At 34.9% G+C, this 20,319-nt stretch overlaps 1 protein-coding gene across 1 annotated transcript; it reads right to left on the reverse strand.

Moving 5' to 3' along the window:
• Nucleotides 1–28: 28 nt before the first annotated feature.
• LOC101745173 (SH2B adapter protein 1) lies at nt 29–17,838 on the reverse strand. The gene is made up of 4 exons (XM_004922693.5): nt 16,854–17,838; nt 14,285–14,650; nt 12,624–12,818; nt 29–5,667 (listed from the first exon to the last, which is right to left on the reverse strand). The coding sequence occupies exons 1-4, from the start codon at nt 17,538–17,540 to the stop codon at nt 5,566–5,568; spliced, it is 1,350 nt and encodes a 449-aa protein (XP_004922750.3). The 5' UTR covers nt 17,541–17,838; the 3' UTR covers nt 29–5,565.
• Between the last annotated feature and the right edge of the window lie 2,481 nt (nt 17,839–20,319).

The following is a 20,319-nucleotide window of genomic DNA, read 5'->3' on the forward strand; positions in this document are numbered from 1 at the left end:
GGGGATTATAAATGAAACAATTAGGATAAAATATATTCTGTATACATATTTCGTTTGATTTACATTTATTACACACGAATCTTACGAGGAATGTTAACGACTTATAACCTACTCTTACGGACGATATGCACTATCAAACTAATATTTTCTTTTTTGATCGATTTAATGATGGTGCCTAACTACCTAACTATTATTGTGAAAATTACAAAAAAAATGGTAAAACGTATTTTGGACTGTTCTAAGTTTCTTCATCTCCTCAAAAAGTAGTCAGCTAGTGCATAACGTAAGTATGACATTTACTATATTGCATTTGAATTCGTTGACCAAAACTGTTTGAATAATATTGAGTCATTTTAATAGGTAACATTTGACGTCTGTCAGTTTTATCTTTATAGTGAGGTGACCTGCTTCAAAACATCGATTAAAGTGAATGAAAAAATATATTATTTTGCCCGCCGTTACAAGGTTACGTTGTTGAATTTTGATTAATTGTCAAATGTAACCTATTAAAATGACCTATGAGTAGGCGTTTGAATATTTTACATTGTCCTTGGATCTAAAGCTAAGTCACTCTTCTCTGTTCTCTTTGTTGTGTAATCTCCTTTCATTCTGTAAAATGACTAGATCTTACACGTGTCTGAGTGTATCTTGAGGCCGCAATGGTATTTTCATCAAACAATGTTCTTTTGTGAAGTAGCTAGCCGTTTTAGTTCGAATGAAAGGATTTTATCCCATAAACACATTTTAGTATTCATTTCACCCCCTTCGCCTCAAGAATTGGCGGTAGGTAGGTATTTACGGTGCCGTATCGATGTGACTCAGTTAACCTCTTATCATTAAGCTTTGCCTATACATAGGATTTTTTTACAGGATACTATAAGATAGTACCTATATCTCAACTCTCAAGAGAAGTGACCCACCACAATTAATTCTCAGACTCAAATACACGCAAACTCGAATTATATTAAAAGCATTACGACTATATTTATAAGCTTTACAACATTAAAACACATATTAATATTACACCATTAAATAACATTCATATAATTTCACGTCAATTGTATATTATTCGGAACAACAATTTTGTTTTTATTTTATAAATATGCTTACGCTAACATATCGATTTTTTTTTTTAATTTACAGATTACATATAATATAATATATGTGTTTACTGTTAATGCAAGTTCCTTTAAGTACATTTGCCATAATTATAATATATTCCATACAAATGAATTTTTGGATTTTTATCTATTTAATCGTTCTAAGATTGCATCTGCCTCAGCCTTTTTGTTCACTGCAATGTGAAATTACAATACAACTTTATCATCTTAAATTGAAATTGAATTTTTGTTATGTAAGTTTATGTAGATAATATGATACAGCTGTTTACCAGAACCTTGAAAGTAACTAATACGATCAAATAAATATTGACAGATCATTTCGCTATTTAAATAAGACTTTGGATTTTATCATTCTTATTCTATGTGTATTATTTAATCCAGGGACTCTCAAGCACCGCGTCAAGCTTTAAGAGATCGAAAATGAACTATATTTAATAGATTAATGGTGTCCATTTTAATATATTCACGTCAAATATCTTCATTTCAATTATGTATTAAAAATTTTGCATGTATCCAAATTGTAAAGAGTACCTAACTTAAGTTAGTGCGTCTCTGATTAAAAAAAGGTTTAAAGCCGCTGGTTAAATCTGTTCTTTACTTTCAAATGTTTGTATTACTTAAATAACCTAAAATAATTCTGCAAATTTTATTTAATGGCCACCGCTGTTATAACCGAAAAAAACGTTCAATTCAATACAATAACTACAGTGCTAAATTGCTATAATGATAATTCAACTAGTCTTTTGTTTAATAACCACGCGCCTGTCTTAATTTCACTTTTCAAACCTCTACCTCAACTAGCCATAGACAATTACAAATTTTTAGTCTTAATTCTGTTAATTAAACAGTAAATTCTTATAGCCAAAGCCATTAAAAGTATATTTACTAGGTTTTTTGAATAAACATTATTATGATATTACGCTAACCCCTGTAATATTTAATAACTTTATAAACGCAACGGGCGTAAAATTTGCTAGCATTTTTTAATTTTCATAATGTCAGTTCGACGTTTCGTATAATAATATATCGTAATATGAAGATTCTGTTACAGAAACTATGTTTCTATTTATCTCTAGTTCCGCTTTCTTCTACTCGATTACATTATTAACTTAATTATGTTTACAAATTTCCTACATGTTCGGAGTATAATAATCGAAAAACATTTAAGTGGAATTGTGTGCTTAGTGTAAATTTTTAATTTCTTCGTTTGCCGCCAGGGGCGCTGCTTTAACTTTTTTTATTGCGTAGATGGGTGCACGAGCTCACAGCCCACCTGATGCTAAGTGGTTACCGGAGCCCATTCACGGCAGAAATAGGCAGGTTGGTGGTACCTACCCGTGCGGACTCACAAGAGGTCCTATCACCGGTAAAACTGTTAAAAATAAGTTAAAAAGCTCGCACTAAGCACACAGACGGCTGAATATAAGTGTCATGAAACGTGATTTAATTGGTACGATCCAAACTGTTGTGAAATTCAATTTATTACATCATGTAAAAGAATTTATTTAAAGCTTAAATTTATTTTAAGTCGTCGTGGCCTAAAGGATAAGACGTCCGGTGCATTCTTGTTGAGCGATGCATCGGTGTTCGCATCTCGCTGGCGGGTACCAATTTTTCTAATGAAATACGTACTCAACAAATGTTCACGATTGACTTCCACGGTGAAGGAATAACACCGTGCAATAAAAATCAAACCCGCAAAATTATAATTTGCGTAATTACTGGTGGTAGGACCTCTTGTGAGTCCGCACGGGTAGGTACTACCGGCCCGCCTATTTCTGCCGTGAAGCAGTAATGCGTTTCGGTTTGAAGGGTGGGGCAGCCGTTGTAACTATACTGAGACCTTAGAACTTATATCTCAAGGTGGGTGGCGCATTTACGTTGTAGATGTCTATGGGCTCCAGTAACCACTTAACACCAGGTGGGCTGTGAGCTCGTCCACAAATCTAAGCAATAAAAAAAAAAAAAAAAATTCCAATTCGGTAGTAGATTCATTCGCGTAGCAGCTGCTCTTGAGTTGTTAGGTCTCCTTCGGAGGCGCTCAGGCAGCTGTTAGCCAATACCACCCCTCTTGGCTGAGCCTCTGCTCGCCCACCTGTCCTAGTGAAACTGGAAAGGCCTCCGGGCCACCAGTAATCCTTCAATCATAAAAAGAATATTGCGCATACTGTTCTTTACAACGAAACCTTAACATTTTAACATTAATATTATTATTATAAGTTCAAAAAATAATAGGCTATGCCATAAACGCTAAATAAATAATGATTGCACATCATCCGCTACCTTACGATTATACTATTAAATTAAATAATTAAATAAATAGCTACATGTAAGTGTGCTCTAAACACCTAAAATGATAACATTAAGATTATGCTTACAATTTGGCATCTTTCTCATAGGTTTCGGTACCAAAAAGTGACAAGAGAACTATTTCATAATCATCACTTTGCCTTAATTTTATCTACAAATTGGCTATTGACTTTAATTACTAGAATATGTTCTCAAGAATGTCGCAGTTATACAAAATTGAGAGTACAACAAAAAGAACTAATGTTTATTTTCATTCCATCGGATGAATTTCACTCATTAGTTCCTTACATTTACTTTTAAACAAATAAATCGCCAATAAGGAGCAGCCTTTCTTTACCTCATAACATTTATCACTATTAATTTTTCCGATCAGTACAGAGAAAGGAAAGTTAATGATAAAATAAACATACACCAGTTTGACATCTAATCTTCTACTATATAAAGCAGAATTTGTTTAAACTATGGTATAATCTTCAGATTAATAAATTAGCGAAAAAGTCTACATCGTTTACTGCATTCGAAGGCGAATGAGAATATTAGGGATAACAAATATTTATGAAGGTGGGAGTGACAAAGCTACCGTATAACTATATACAATATATAAATAATAAAAACCGTAAAACGTTTAGTTACGCTCTTCAATCCGTGCTATAAGTGAGTCGTCTATTATCAAAGGTGGCAATCTGTGCATTTGGACAAAAAAATGTTATTGATATGTCAATACAGATTGATTTGAATATAATCGTCTCCGTCAAAGAATACGGTTCAAAACCTGCATTAAATGAAGGTTAATACTTAACCTGTTATTTATCTAAGATGTCGTTCAGAAGAGTTTTGTGACTGCCAATGGAATACAAAGTCAATAATTCGTTTTTCTGATTTACCAATAATTGTCCAAAAGTCACATTGCCGGCTTTGATAATAGTCGACTCAAGTGATAGCCATGAATAATTAACATAGGCGAAGAGTTTTACTAGTTATTAAGTTATATGAGAAACTGTCACAATCATTTCATCATATTATGTCCGTAGCATTATCCCATCTCGCCGTGATTGATGGTTAACGTATAAAACAGGCGGTACTTTAATCCAAACTAGTGCATTAACGAGTACATTTGATAATACTGAATTTTCAAAGTTCCTAACTGAGTCGTTCGATGCGCCAGTTTTATTTCACATGTGATCAGGTAACTTAAAAATAGTCCAGAATCAAGACCTTAAGGAGAAGAAGGCTTAAAAGTGCAGTTATAGATAAGGCGAATGGAGAAGATAATCAACAGAGATAGGGGTATCGGAGAGAGAGATGATTATTGTGGCATCTGAAAACGGGACAGTGTGTATTAATAAATCATTATATTAATCTCGAGTTGTTTGTTCACTTCTGAAAATGGTCATAGATAAGAGTTTATGGACATCTGGATCTGATTAAACTTAATGTTCATTTATGTATCATAATATAACAAGATAATACGTTCTTAAATACATAAATCAACTTACTTCTCACAATGTAAACTAAAGGTTTACTAACAAAATACATTAAATTAGTAATAATAGTTAATAACTATACAATTTTCGTTCTATTCTCAGATATCTCTTTAAATAAATAGGCAACGACAAAACGATTCAGTACCGTTTTCTCCATTGCTTGTCAACGGATTTAGGCTTTTTTTCTTTAGTAGCGTATTTACGAGTTTTAGCGTTATCTATAACTTTTTTGGTTATGGTAACTTTTTTTTAAATGTCAATAACAAATCAAAACGTTCGCGTGAGCAACCTCATTTCTGAATACTGCTACTGTGGTGCACCTTTTTCCCATACAAAGTTTAGCAACGTCTAAAAACGTCCCGTCGTAATACGTACATCTTAAGATAATTTTTTTTAGGGAACGCGGCGGTGTAGGCTGTTAAAATCGAATGTGTTGCGGCGCTAAGTAGATGCGCCATAGTAACTTGCCCACAAAATAGATGTCCAAAGACAAAACAAATACGATAATCTAGAGGCCGTCATATGACGTTACGCCATTTCATAATTTTAAAAACACGACGCTGTAAGACGTTGCTCACGCGAACGTGTTTAATGCGATTCTAGACTTTCCGCCGTCTGTTATTATGATCGATTATTGCGAGTAGATTGGTTTAAACAAACGTGTAATGATTATCGACTGCACGTAGATCATGGGCGGAGAGCAGAGCCGCCAATTCAGTTCTGCGAAGCCTCACGTCGCTGCCGTGAGTTACCTGAGTAAGAATAATGGGTACTGTTATTACAGTAATATTAGTATTGCTATCGTAGTGAAAACAGTATTTGTAATGCTCTTGGGTACTTACGTATTAACGCCACCGCGGCAAAAATTTCATGGTTAGCAATGGAAAAGCGAATCATAGCACTCTACTTTCCACCTGGTCTTGTCTGCCCTACCCCTAGAGTGTATATAAAAAACCGGAGGCGCGGAGGGAGTTCGACTAAATAATGAAATTTTAATCAAAAAAATTAACCGTGGATATTTTCGTAACCATGGGGTTTCGCGGGGTGGGAATGGTGCAGGGAGTAAACCATTAACCACCGACCGCCCCCCCACCCCCACCCAAAATCGACGCACCATAAAGGAAAGTTTAATCGAATTTTTGCCGCGGTGGCGTTAATACGTAAGTACCTGCTCTTGTTATGGCGATTACTACGCTACCTATCGTACGTGAATGTAACTAAGTCAGGAAGCAAGAAATGCAAACGATTAAACTTACAAAAATAAAAACTAAATGAAACATAAATACAAAGCTCATTAATTTTTTACTTATACTAATGAAAGACGGGTCACTCTTGGTTGATTCGGCGATTTTCTTCAAAGTACTCTCACACCCCAATTACGTTGATGAAGCTATGCCAAAAATCTGTTATTGTAAATAATTACAAACAGGCAAAGACTATAAGCTGGACTGACTGAAAGACTGGTGGTAGGACCACTTGTGAATCCGCGCGGGTAGGTACCACCGCCCTGCCTATTTCTGCCGTGAAGCAGTAATGCGTTTCGGTTTGAAGAGCGGGGTAGCCGTTGTAACTATACTTGAGACCTTAGAACTTATATCTCAAGGTGGGTGGCGCATTTACGTTGTAGATGTCTATGGGTTTCAGTAACCACTTAACACCAGGTGGGTTGTGAGCTCGTCCAACCAAGCAATAAGAAAAAGAAGAAATTTGGATATTTTTATTATTAATAAAGCGCTATCACAAAACACTAATATCTTCCGGCAACAGGGCGTACAGTGCCAGCGCGGGTAGGTACCACAACCCAACGTGTTTATGCCACTAAGCAATCACGCATTACGTTTTGAAGGACGAGGCTGCCGTTATATAACACAATTAACACTACGACTGCACCTCTCAATTACTTTACTTAGCAAATTAATATTGTTTTCAAACTACAGCGGTATATCATTATTTTTTATTATTTTATACGAGAGCTCAAACGCGCGTCCAGTGTGCTTAATGTGAGTTTTTTAACGTTCTCGATAGCGTAAAAGTTAACTCAAATTTGTATGGAATTGGAACGTTTGCCGCTAGGGGCGCTGTTCCAACGAGTTAACTTTTACGCCATCGAGAACGTTAAAATACTCGCACTAAGCATACTGGATCCCAAATTGAATTGTTCAATTGGCGTTCTATCCTTCAATCCGGAACATACAAACCCATCCTATAACGTCCTACCGTCACTATCGTTTGGGCTCCGAGAACGATTTCCTTACCTTGTCACCAAAACATTGCCACAAGAAAAAAACATACTAACCATAAACTAAAACCAGAACACAGCACAGCAGCAAACGAAAAATAATAAACGCAGGCAAACAAAATAAAACAAGCCATTCCAAAAATATAATGTTTAATAATCATAAAAAATAATAAAAATATGTACAACAAATTTAAAGCTGATTAACAAAAAAAAAAAAACAAAGTTCTAATTATTTTATTGTAAAACAGAGAAAAGCTTTTAGGGTTACCAGCACGGTGTCCCTTCGTGTTTATGTTAGTATTATGATACAAAACAGTTTCACACATCATTTGTTTTGGCATCACAGTGTGGACTCCGCGACCCACTGTGAGGCGTGAGGTCGAATTTAATTGTATCAAGATTGTCCAACTTTTCACGGTACGATCGATAGCGTGTTCGTGGTAAGCTTAGGTAGAGGTGGACACTGGTTTACATTTGGGACACTGGTTTACACATATGAAAAAAAAAGCATTTAAAAAAAAGGCTAAAAGGGCAGTGATCTTAATTTTATTTAATAAAAAAATAATTAAAGACCAATGAGGGCGTTTTTGTTATATCGCGCTATCTCTCTCTTTCTCTTGCACGATCACAATTTATTGGCGATAAAGTCAAACGGTCCAATGTTCATTCACCTTTTCGGATTTGACTAAAATCTGACCAGTTTCAAGTCTCCAAACTTGCCCATTTCGGAATGGATTTCTAAGATTCCTTAACATTCATTAATTTAAATAATAACATTAAAAATAAAGATAATCATAACCGAAACAGTATCTCATTTACTTTACGATAACTTGAAAGCCCCAAAAACGAAAAGGCATTACGGCCTCAACCATAATAATTAAAATTCAATATTTATAGTAAAGCAAACTACAATTTTTGTTTCTTTTCATAGTTTACCAATAAAATTGTACTAATTTAAATAAATCGAAAATATATTTTTGAGATATTTTCCAATACAAAAATATATACATACATAGTAAGTACTAGGTACAAATAGTACATAAAAGAATTAGTGCATATGATTAAAGTGCTTATATCATTATATATATATATATATATATTAACAGATTTTATAGAAATGAAATTTAGCTCGGCAAGTATCATGCATTATTAAATTTAATTACTTATATTTGGGATTTTTTAAATACATAATATACATTGCAATGATAATAGTCTACAAAAACAATGGTAGATATTAATCCATAAAGAGTATACGCCTTTAGCCCGTCATTAAACAATGTATTCCTTCAATTCCTTCAACATAATAATAATAATATGTACAAACAACCATTTAAAAATTATATTTCACTTAAACATTTACAAGTATAGGTATGTACATCTCATAATTTATGTGAAAATAAATAAAAATGCATTTTCTTCGTTATTCATAGACATAATCTAATATATGAAACATAAACTAATCTATGGTTTCGTATAAAATATGAGCTAAATTATTAAAGCCATGCTGTAATAGCCATCGGTTTTACGAACTCATTATTATTCTAAATTATCGGCAAAGGAACGGCAAAACAAGTCCTTCATAGATCCTAACTAAAACAATGTATGACGTCATCTACGCATAGACATTTCGTTCTATTCGTCCGATGCATAGACAAAGCTTTGGAACTAACACTTATATTTTAATAATGGCAATAAAGATACAGTTAATCTCAATCATATGATAACAATGGACGACATATGTTCCGTAATTTTATTAGAATTATTTTATATCAATAATACGCCCGCATTCTTTACGTCTACAAGATTTTTTTTTCTAACAACTAATTATAATTACTAGATAGTACATACAGTGCAAGGTTGTCAACTGAAGCTAATTATTTTTAAAATATAACACATTGAAACTACAATTTGAAACATGCATCAATTTACAAGCTACAACATTTAATCTGTACAAGTTTTTTATAACATGTATTTTTTTCTTCAATAAACAAGGATATCAAAATTGAAGATATTATTTTGTTGTCGGACAATTAGATTTTTTATATTTGTTGATTAATAATTTTAATCTTCGATCTTTTTTAAACCTTCAAAAATAAAACAAGAGGTTGTACTTATTTTGAAGCGTTTTTATTATTCCATGGGTACTGCATTTTTTTGTAGTGATTATTATTGAATATAAAAAAAAAGCTATTAATTCTTCTAATTGAGGGTAAGATAGAATTGTAAAGATACTGATACTTAATTCTTACTACATTATTATCGGGTTATTATAAAATTCAATAACCCTTAAATGTAGCGAAAGTTTTCGGTCATCCAGTAGAACAGTAAAGGTCATTGACCGATATTTGTTTTTTTTTTACCAAATTAAAACACAGCGACATTGAGCGATATTAATGCTTTGGCCAGCGAAAAACGACAGCAAAAACAAACAAAAAAAAAACGTTACGAGTGCAGAGCGTAACAACACTGATATAATTATACATGCAATTCAAACGTTTACGTATCTATTTCTACTCATTATTTTTTTACTATCACATTAATGTGTGCGTGTTTGTATGTGTGTGTTGAAAAAAAAATTTGTTAGAATTGAAGTTTTTTGTGATTTCGATAATGGCTTTATCCCCAATGCTACATATTAAAAAAAAAGACATACTATATCCCTTTCAATGTCAAATTTTGTTTTATTGCACTATAGTAGAATTAATTTGTCCGTACAGTTTGGGTCATAAAAAATCGGAGCGGTGAAGCGAGTGTTTCGCTCTCTCTTCCACTCACGAGCCTTATGGACGGGCATAGTGATGCGCATTATTGTTGTCGATAAGCGTTATCGATAGTGTATTTAGTTTTGTCATTTTGTGCGTTAGTGATAAAACTGAAAGAAAAAATCACTAATCGAACACCACATATCGCCGCAGCAAGTTAACGAAAACGGCAGAAATTGAGACTTTGTAACTTTTCGAGACCTATTCTTATTTCAGTGAAAAATTTTAACACATTGTTGATAACACACGTGCAAATATTATTTTGAATAAATTCTGCCGTTTTGATACAAAACAAAGAAGTAGCCATTGTGTCACTAAAGAAATTCAGAGAACGAATCCGTAAAAATACATTACTCTTCAACATAATGTACTATAATTTGCAGGTATGTACAAATAACTTTTAACATAACAATGTCTCACCACCCTTCGTATACCACCCCGCCGCCGTGTACCTGCCTTCGATAACTCATTTGTTTTATATCGATAATGGCGTTGCGCCCACGCAACATGCTCATCGCCCTAGCCGGGCTATGTTTTATGACCCAAACTGCACGGACAAAATAATTCTACTATAGTTTTTTTGGTGCAGCAATCTCCGATAACCGCTAGTTTCTAACCTTAGTTCGTTATATTAAATGTACCATTTGAAAGCTGTCAACTGTCAAAGGCTATTGATATTTCAAACCACAAACATAGAATTAAAAAACAATAGAGTGCCATTTACAATAAAAAAATATTGAGACCCAGTATGCATATTTAAAACGAAAAGCATTGTCAGGGAGAAAATTCCTTCCAAAGAACGATCGAAAGTGTACGACAATATATATTTATTTATATTTCCGAAAACCCTTCAGACTTCACTGGCCACTCAATAGTTTCTTCTTGTAAATAGTTTAAAACTTTTTGAAGTTATACTTCTTTAGGCGCGTTATGAAAAATTGATGAGAGTGAAATTTTACGATGCGCGCGCACCGTGACACAAAATTAACAGAATAAAGTTGCCCACTAAATCGCTCATTACAATACGACCGACGTAACTTGGCGAGTCTGAATATAGCCGCAGGTGAACTTTCCGAACCGTACCGAGAATTACCGAATTTATACGATGTCAAGAAAGGGGATGTCCAATATGCGTGTTTGAGGATGTTGTTTAATTGATTTTTTTCAAATTGATTAAAATTTAAATAAATAAAACAATTAAATAAAAATAAAGTATAGCTTCTTACGCGCGTACATAAGTACACGCACCCTTTTTTTTTTTAAAAGATTAATCATTTTATTTTATGGCGAATGATTACAAATACATATACCCCCATTGTAAAGTATTATTTGGTAAATTATATACAAATTCTTAATAAGACTGGGTCGCTTATCATTGTAGTTCGATGATTTATTTGCACGGTAGCCCTAATATGATATAAACATTCCTTCTGACTTTAAAACAATGGTCTCATTGCTCAACTATAATCTGTTAGCCTGTATATTTAATTGAAAAAGAGTTTACATACAAAAAATAAGTTTGTTTTGATATTCATCAACACGTGTGAAATTAATTAGTCATAATTTCAAATATAAATAAGCATAACATTTTTATGATGTATATATTTAACAGTTTTTAATGAGTATGTGCAATTGTTTTGTTCGGTGGGAATCTATTCATCTAAATGTTATGAACTTTTCCTAATAATAATTTTGTATATTATCTTTTATACTACAATTTATAGTTATGTACAATGTTTCATACTACTATACAAATAGAAATTAGCATTCTGTGTATCTTGGGTAGATGATGCCTTTGCAAAATGTCTATTAAAACAAAAAGTTGGAAATGTCAATTACCATCTGTCAAAACCATAGTTTTGCTATTTGTAATCTTAAGAGAACACATTTGGGTCACATTTTGTATGCATCAATTAACTAGTTCATAACAATCGTTTAGATATTGTCAATCAATTAATTATAGGTTTTATTTTATTCTTTTTGTTGGTACTTATTATGTTTGTACGTGCGATCATTTGTTCAGTAAAGATTTTACTCAGAATATTTACAGAAAATATACATACGATTGAGTTTTTTTTTTTAATTTATTTGGTGGCAAAGAGGCCATTTTCCCGGGCCGCGCGAGCGGTCATAGTTATTAACTATATTTGCGGTTCAAGGATCGCTCCGTAGTAGTGCATTGTAAATGTTCAAAAATATGGTTTTCTGAATGTATAACAAATTACAAAAAACCCGAACACCCATTATTACGTATTATTACGTATCTAATCTTGAACACTGAGTTACGAATGTAATACCAATCTAATCATAAAAGTTGTCTTATAAAGACTACATAATATTTATAGTCTGGACGTAATTAAATCCACTTTTTTTATTGCCCTTGTATGTAGGCAGACGAGCATACGGCCCATTTGATGGTGAGTGGTTACCGTCGCCCATGGACTTCAGCAATGCCAGGGGCAGAGCCAAGCCGCTGCCTACCGCAACCCACATTGCATGGCTATTTTAAATTTAATGCGAGAATGTGTTTATTTTTGTTTATTGCCTTCGGATGAACGCGCGGTCTACTTTATAGTAGAGTGGCCCGGATTATCTTCCAAGGGCAAAATCGCGTCGCTGTCTATGTATGTATGTATATCATATTCTGTGTGCGTGTGTATGTCGCGTTTGTGTGTGTGTGGATGTGTGTGTTATGTCAGTCCCTCACTTGATGTTGCTGGTCGGGTCGGTCTGGGCAGACGACGTACTGCGCAAGCGTGACGTCAGCAGCGCCACCCGACTCCAGCGGGATGGCGTGAACTCTGAAGTGCTCGAGCATATCGAGCACGTTCGGGAACCATAGATGCTGAACTCTACACTGACCACCTTCGCTGACGGTCATGCGGAGGTGTTTTGCGCGGCCCTGGAAACATAAATCGTGCGTTGGGGTCAATTTATGGAGAATGGCCCTTCTTTGACTGGCACAGATGAGTTAGCAGGTACATAAAACGAAGCTTACCCTGTAAATGAAAATAGATAGACTAGAAGAATAGATATTAGATATACGGTAGTAGTTTAAGTAATGACGTCAATATAATAAAATTCGATTGGTGGGAAAGGGATAGAGTATCGTCTCTCCATTGCCGCCAAATTTAAAAGCCTTTATCTGATTTAAATCATTACTTAATTATGTCTATTCGATATCTCTTTAGAACTAGAGTACTACAGAATGAATGAACAATAAAAGACTTAATTTTTTCCTTTAAGCATTGTCTGTTATATGTATAATAGGATAATAACATTTAAAGCCCTTAATCTCTTTTAAAATTAGTATTAAAACATAAACAGTAATTAATAAACTATATAAAACTGAACTTTCTTTTTACTCAATAACAGATTTACCTCATGACACCGAAGAAAAATCTTTTTTTTAAACGAAAGAATTTTATATAAAAAAAGTTTTTCTTTACATACATTAAAATTATTTACGATGGTTCAAAGAATCCGACTCCTATTATGGAAAAGGACATGCCTTTTCTCGAAAAGAACATGTCTTTTTTTCTACCTATTCTAGTGACCTTAAGAGGTCATGATCGCCGAACGTGTAGGTGAGCCCACGGGGCTCTAACCTGACGACGTTGCGAACACTGACCCTAGCAAGAGCTGTGCTTCGCAGAATCTACCACCAGATCGGAAACGCGACCCACTGAGAAGATCCGGCGAGAAACTCAGTGGGCCGTGTCTGTGGGTTAAACGACAAAGCATAGTAAGGAAATATTGTTTTTCACATTTAGATAAGTTTAGTCCACCGCCCGCTTCGGTAATGGTTTCTTTTCGGCCTATTTACGAAACTGGACAGGTACATGATAATGTTACGCTGGTAAGAGTAACGCCATCTATCCCCGAATAGCCGAACGAATATCGAAGGATCTAGTAACATCTAGAACGCTCGAGGAGTACAACGCCTTCTGTTGTCAGATAGCGGAAACACACATCGAAAATACTTGACTAATTTAAATGAAATTTTTTTATATGAAAAATGATATTATAAAATGAAATGAAGTTGATTAATATGAAACATGGCATGAAATGCAACAATATGGTATGAAATATAATCTCAGTAAAATGGTGGTCATTTACTGAGACTTTTTCAGTGAACTTTCTGGAGGATCCCAAGCAATTACATTCAGTGGTTTTGTTTCATTTTCCAACATGTGGACTTTCACGGATACTAAACAGTTAGTAAGCCACCGTTATTACACATTTAAATCTGAAGAAACACTAAATAGACCAATTACAACAAATCACACAACTTCACTACTCGCTGTTCCCACCAAAAGTCCATCCATAATAGTAAATTTACCAGCATGGGCAGGATTTTGTACTAACCTGGAAATTGAACGTGAGCACGTACTCCCCACGTCTCGTTTCACTCTGCCTGACGAGGTAACATCCATGCGCCGAATGCCCGCCAGCAAGCACCAGCGCTGCAGCATTAGACCGAGGCAGGGTCCCATGGAACCACGGCCATTCCGCTAACTCGGGGGCACATTCCTCAGCGATCGAAGCCAACTCAGGCTCCGGGCTCGGGGGCAACGATCTACGTGGAGGGAGTTCTGGAACCGGTTCTGGTAGAGAATCGGCTGGGGGCTGCGCTGTTGGAGGCGACCTCATGCAGTACTTGATCGTAGCTAACCATGACTTCATGTCGTCAACGTCTGATGCTTCTATTACATATTCCATGTTATTGTCGGCCTGGGGAAATTCAAGCACAAATATATATATATTTTTTATTGCTTAGATGGGTGGACGAGCTCACAGTCCACCTGGTGTTAGGTGGTTACTCAAGCCCATATACATCTACAACGTAAATGCGCCACCCACCTTGAGATATAAGTTCTAAGGTCTCAAGTATAGTTACAACGGCTGTCCCCCCCCTTCAAACCAAAACGCATTACTGCTTCATGGCAGAAATAGGCAGGGTGGTGGTATCTACCCGCGCGGACTCACAAGAGTTCTTACCACCAGTAAAAAATACCAATAAAAGATTAGACATAATATATATTCATCAGGGAATGTGGTCCCGGCCATTGGCTATAGCTGCAAACATTTTCTTAATATATTATTTACAGTAGCAGTAGCAATGACAATCTGTGTGATAGAGCTGCAGTCTTGACCTAGACTGTTACTTCTAACATAATAAAAAGAGCACAGAGTTGTCCGCTGAATTGTTAATGCACCAAGGGTTAATGGTGAATTACATAAACACCTGAATGGCATTAAAATTTATGAAGTGTTCTAGGAAGACTCCTCTAAAGATAAGGTCAGTATCAGCAGCCATCCAACTAAAATCACATTTCAAACCTGAGCATTGATCTATACCCTTAAATATTTAAAGCTATGTAACAATATAATGGACATATCCAAAGAATGGATGATTTTATGAACACCCTCTTCTGTGAAATTATTTTGTCTATACACAGACCTACTCATAGTCATTGCTTGATTGTAGACAGAAAAGATGACAAAAAATATATTCATAGTCATCTCAAATTCACTAGGAACACATAATAATATGATGTAGCAATTAGCACACAATTTATTTTTTAAAATATACATATTAACATATTTAGCAAGGTTTCTAAGTTTCCTTGGTAACAAACTACCAGCACCAGACGAGTTTTTACATAAACAAATTATAGTGGTCAACTTCCACATTCTAAACTGTACTCTAGTTAGTGAACTGTTTTATAAAATACCAATTTTTAATGGTTTCAAAACATTTCTATAAAGCAGGGGTTCCCAAAGTAATTTTGTCTACTGCCCACTTTGAGAACAAATTATACTTTAGTTCCCCCATTTTTTCACCTACTTAAAAACCGCTATAGCGAGAGCTCAGTCTATGTCTAAGAGTCCTCCTGGATGAAATTACAAATCGTCTCTCAAGCCTCAACACAGCGCCCCCATTTTTTTCTGGGTCTCTTACCAGCCCAGCTTTTACTGGTGGTAGGACCTCTTGTGAGTCCGCACGGGTAGCTACCACCGCCCCGCCTATTTCTGCCGTGAAGCAATAATGCGTTTCGGTTTGAAGGGTGGGGCAGCCGTTGTAACTATACTGAGATCTTAGAACTTATATCTCAAGGTGTGTGGCGCATTTACGCTGTAGATGTCTGTGGGCTCCAGTAACCACTTAACACCAGGTGGGCTGTGAGCTCGTCCACACATCTAAGCAATAAATAAAAAAACCCCTCCCTTTTAGGCCTACAGCACCCATAAGGGGGCGTTATCGCCCACTTTGGGAAAGGCTGCTATAAAGCATTTCAATTTAGCTCTGAGTTTTTGTAAGTAAACGACAATACGCCTGCATCCGCACGCTACGAACGAACGAGATACACTAAAAATGTCGGCATATATTTTCCTACCTATGCTGATAGCCTTGAGAGGCTATTTCAGCTTAGCTCTGGGTGATTGGCATGCTAATGTTTGAAGAGAATTTATAATTTACAAAAGTTACACATTATAGAGAAGAACCCTACATACATCCCTTAGTACAATTTGTTTTTATTTCTTTGCAATTACAGGATACTTCCAATTAGAATATTTCTTATGAAAATTCAGATTTCCATGTAACCATACTAACTAAAGTTATTTATTTTTATATATTTGGTGTAGATTACTAGTTAAGCTATTGTCTCTATTTTTAAACTATTTACCAGTGTATGTTTAGAAAGCAGCCATTTGGCCCAATTTTTTTACTTTAACATATGTATGTATTATGTCATATTTTCTTGCTCAGTAAAACATGACTTCCAAGAGGGTCTCAGGGATCATGAGATCTTCTTTTTAATGCCTAACTCTACATTTTCATAATAATAATGTTAGTATTGTTTTTATAATCATTCACTCTAAGAATATTAACACATGGAACCAAAAAAATGTCAGTGAGTTTATTATTTACCTTTAAAACAAACGTGTTTTCATGGTCCGGCATCTCTAATGCAGTGGTCTCTCTTGCTTCCGATATTAGAAAACAAAAGACACCGCTACGAGGTTTCTGGGATTTGGGCGGAGAATAAAACTCTAACATATAACCACCAACAGTCTTGACGAGCGCTAGCCTGCATCGTTCCCATTTTTGTGGACCACTAGGTTGCTCCAAGCTTTCTGGTGTTAAATAATTAACTAATCCTTCCTTCCTACATTCTACGACAATCTTAGCTAGTTTAGTCTTGTTGTGCTTGTTCAAATTTGATGAGAGTTCAACTTCGTCTGAATGCTGTTTATGAAAAAGTCCCTTCCCCCGTCTAAGACCTTTGAATGATAGCCTTCTGAAGAATGGCTTGTGCTGTGTCTGGGGAGATTCAGTGTCTTCAGAGTAGTCACTCTCGTCATGACCGGTATGCGTTCCATTAGGCAATTTGTGCAGTGCTTTTAATTTTCCTATTTCTATATCAAAATGTTCAGTAAAACAGTCTATGAATTTCTTAAGCAAATCCTTGTGGGTAGTGGGAGGTTGAGCAGCAGCTTCATGACCGGGCTGAATGTATGGGAGACAGCCCTTAGCGAGCTCCTGTGCGGCGGCGCGGGCCTCACGCTCGCAGTACTCGACCCAGCCGTCGGGGTCGCCGTCCGAAGGGCCCGCCATGGCCAGGAATCGCTTTAACAGCTCCACGAGGGCACAAATATTTACAATTTTACACTAAACACCGTAACTTACACTAACTGTACAGATGTTGTTTGTTTTTTTAACTATTCTCATGCCTGTTTTGCAATCAAAATAAAATTTACGATGCTATCACAAGTTTTTTTTCTCGCGAAAACAAATTTTGTTGCCATACTAAAAAAATAAGGTATAGCTCCACTTTCTCAATAAAAGTGATTAAATCGAACCAAACGATTCCTTTTTTGCTATTTGTTTCATTTACTTCTTTATTAACTTTTCCTGTCCTTTCATTACCATGACATGGGGTAAATTGGGATCCTGGGGTAAATTGGGACAAACCTGCGGAAGATTCTCAAAGTACCTGTAGCACGGAATCTACCTAATTTTGTTTATGTTAATATTTATCAATGTATAGAAGAAAAACCAAGTTAACTATGGAAGTACTAAATATGAGTTAAGTTGGTCCCAAAAATTCGTCAAATTAAATTGAAAATAGTGGTTGAAAAGTGCGTTTTAAAACAGCTTAAAGAACTTTTAAAAAAAGTGATATTATCGTTGTTTTTTCAATAAGATCACAGTTTATATAAGTTTTTAATACACCTGGAAATACCACAACAAACGGTAAGTTGCAATATTCTTATTTTAAATACAATATTTCGACAAAATAAAAAATGTATATTTTTTCCTTTCTTTTTGGGGAAAATTGGGACGTATGTAGGGTAATTGGGAACGAGACTGGAAAAATTAGGGACGAGAAAACACAAAATTGGAACGCCAAAAGACAAAATAGGGATGGCTTGTTAGGGTTGTCACTGATATCTTATAATAGATTTTTTAGCCTATACTATCACTTAATTGCGTGATGTAAAGAAGGTTAATGTGTTTATCAGTTAGTTTATGTAAGTATTATAGGTAAAAGAAAAGTATATATATAATTACTTTTTTTCGCGACATTTACCTTGTAATATCTGCCCGGTCGTATGTTCTTTATAGCAATAAAAAAAATTAAAAGTTAAAAGAACTCAAACGAATCAAAACTTTTGTTATTTCAGAAACTATTCACGCGTCGAATCATGATTTTGTTAACATTCAAAACGCACACACAAATAAAAACAGGCCTCAGATTTTAAATGTAACATTAATTAAAAATCCGAGATATCCAATTATGAGTGAGTGAATTAATTGAGTTTAGTTATTTAGCTTGGAAAGTTTTATTTTTGTTATTATTGGCAGTAATCAGATAAAGCTGTTTTTTTATCTTATTCACCTGATATCTTACACTTGCTCAAAGATTATTTTGAAAATGTTGATTAAATAAAATTGTATTATTGCATTTCCAGTCCTTTTGTTTTCTATTTTTTATTCTATTTTATCATTTGTTTCAGAGTTGTGATTTTTAAGGAAATTAAATAATAATTTTCTAAAATATAACATGCACATACTTTTTTTGATCATTGTTTTGTTGATTATCATTCACGTCACATCGCTTCGGAATAGAAACCAGCTTAATTTACACTATGTTGTGTATTGTGCTTAAATTATGGATTGTATTCATCATTTCGGTCCATATAAATAATTATATGGCACCTACCTATATATCGCAGTACTGCGAGTTGACAACCCTTACAAATATCCCAATTTAACCCTTAACCGTGTCAATTTACCCCGGACGCTGGGTAAATTGGGACGGCCATTATTTTACCGATTATTTCTTTAAAATGAATAATTAAAATTATGTAACGGTTTTTATCACCTAGGTACGTTCAAGACTCAACTTATTTCTTTGGTTGAGCAGTGACTATTTAATTGGAACTATTTTAAAATTCAATCTGAAGGTCGATTTTGTCCCTATTTACCCCATTGTACGGTATAAGGTTTAACATTACAAAATCTGTGTGACACTATGGCGACTAAAAAGGCCACTACCATATTTAGGTAGAAAAACTTCAACCTACTTGGGAGAAGTCGAAAAAGAAAAAAAGAAATGCCAGATGAGAATGCCAAAAAAGAAGGATAAAGAAAATTTACCTACATCTAAAGACTATTCTAAAAACTGATTGAGATATAAAATAAAATACACTATAGGTATATTTCACTAAAGGTATACGACCGGTCTTTATTGGTGACTCACTCATGTCACAGGTCAGGTAAAATATTGTAGAAACTAAAAAAATCGGAACTTAATATTCAGCTTCTCAGCATTCAGCTTTCTAACAAAAAATAATCATCAAAATCGATTTACTCAGTCAAAAGTTATGAGGTAACAAACATTAAAAAAAAATACAGTCGAATTGAGAACCTCCTCCTTTTTTGAAGTTGGGTTAAAACATGCAGAGCAAAAGGCTTCGTATGCTACCATAAACCATAAAAATCGTGTAATATAATAGTTTGAGATAAGTTTTACGATTAAATTCACATTTTGACATTTGAATTACGTCCACTACCCCTTATTACACCTTCATTTATTTATCTCCTTTCCACCGTCACACCTTCAGCCACTGCAGCAGAGTCTATCCATACTGCTTGGAACAACTGCGTTCAACGACAGTGCGTTTCTAGGGATAGTTTTCTGCCACGTACCATCCGGCTTTGAAATCAGCTACCCTCCACGGTGTTATCTGAGGACTATGACATGTCCTTCTTAAAACCAGGCTTGTGGAGAGTACTCAATGGTAGGCAGCGACTTGACTGTGCCCTTGGCATTGCTGATTGATGTCCATGAGTGGCGGTAACCAGTTACCATTAAGTGAACCATATGCTC

Source organism: Bombyx mori, chromosome 16 (assembly GCF_030269925.1).
Source record: "Bombyx mori chromosome 16, ASM3026992v2".
Classification (NCBI taxonomy): Eukaryota; Metazoa; Arthropoda; class Insecta; order Lepidoptera; family Bombycidae; genus Bombyx; species Bombyx mori.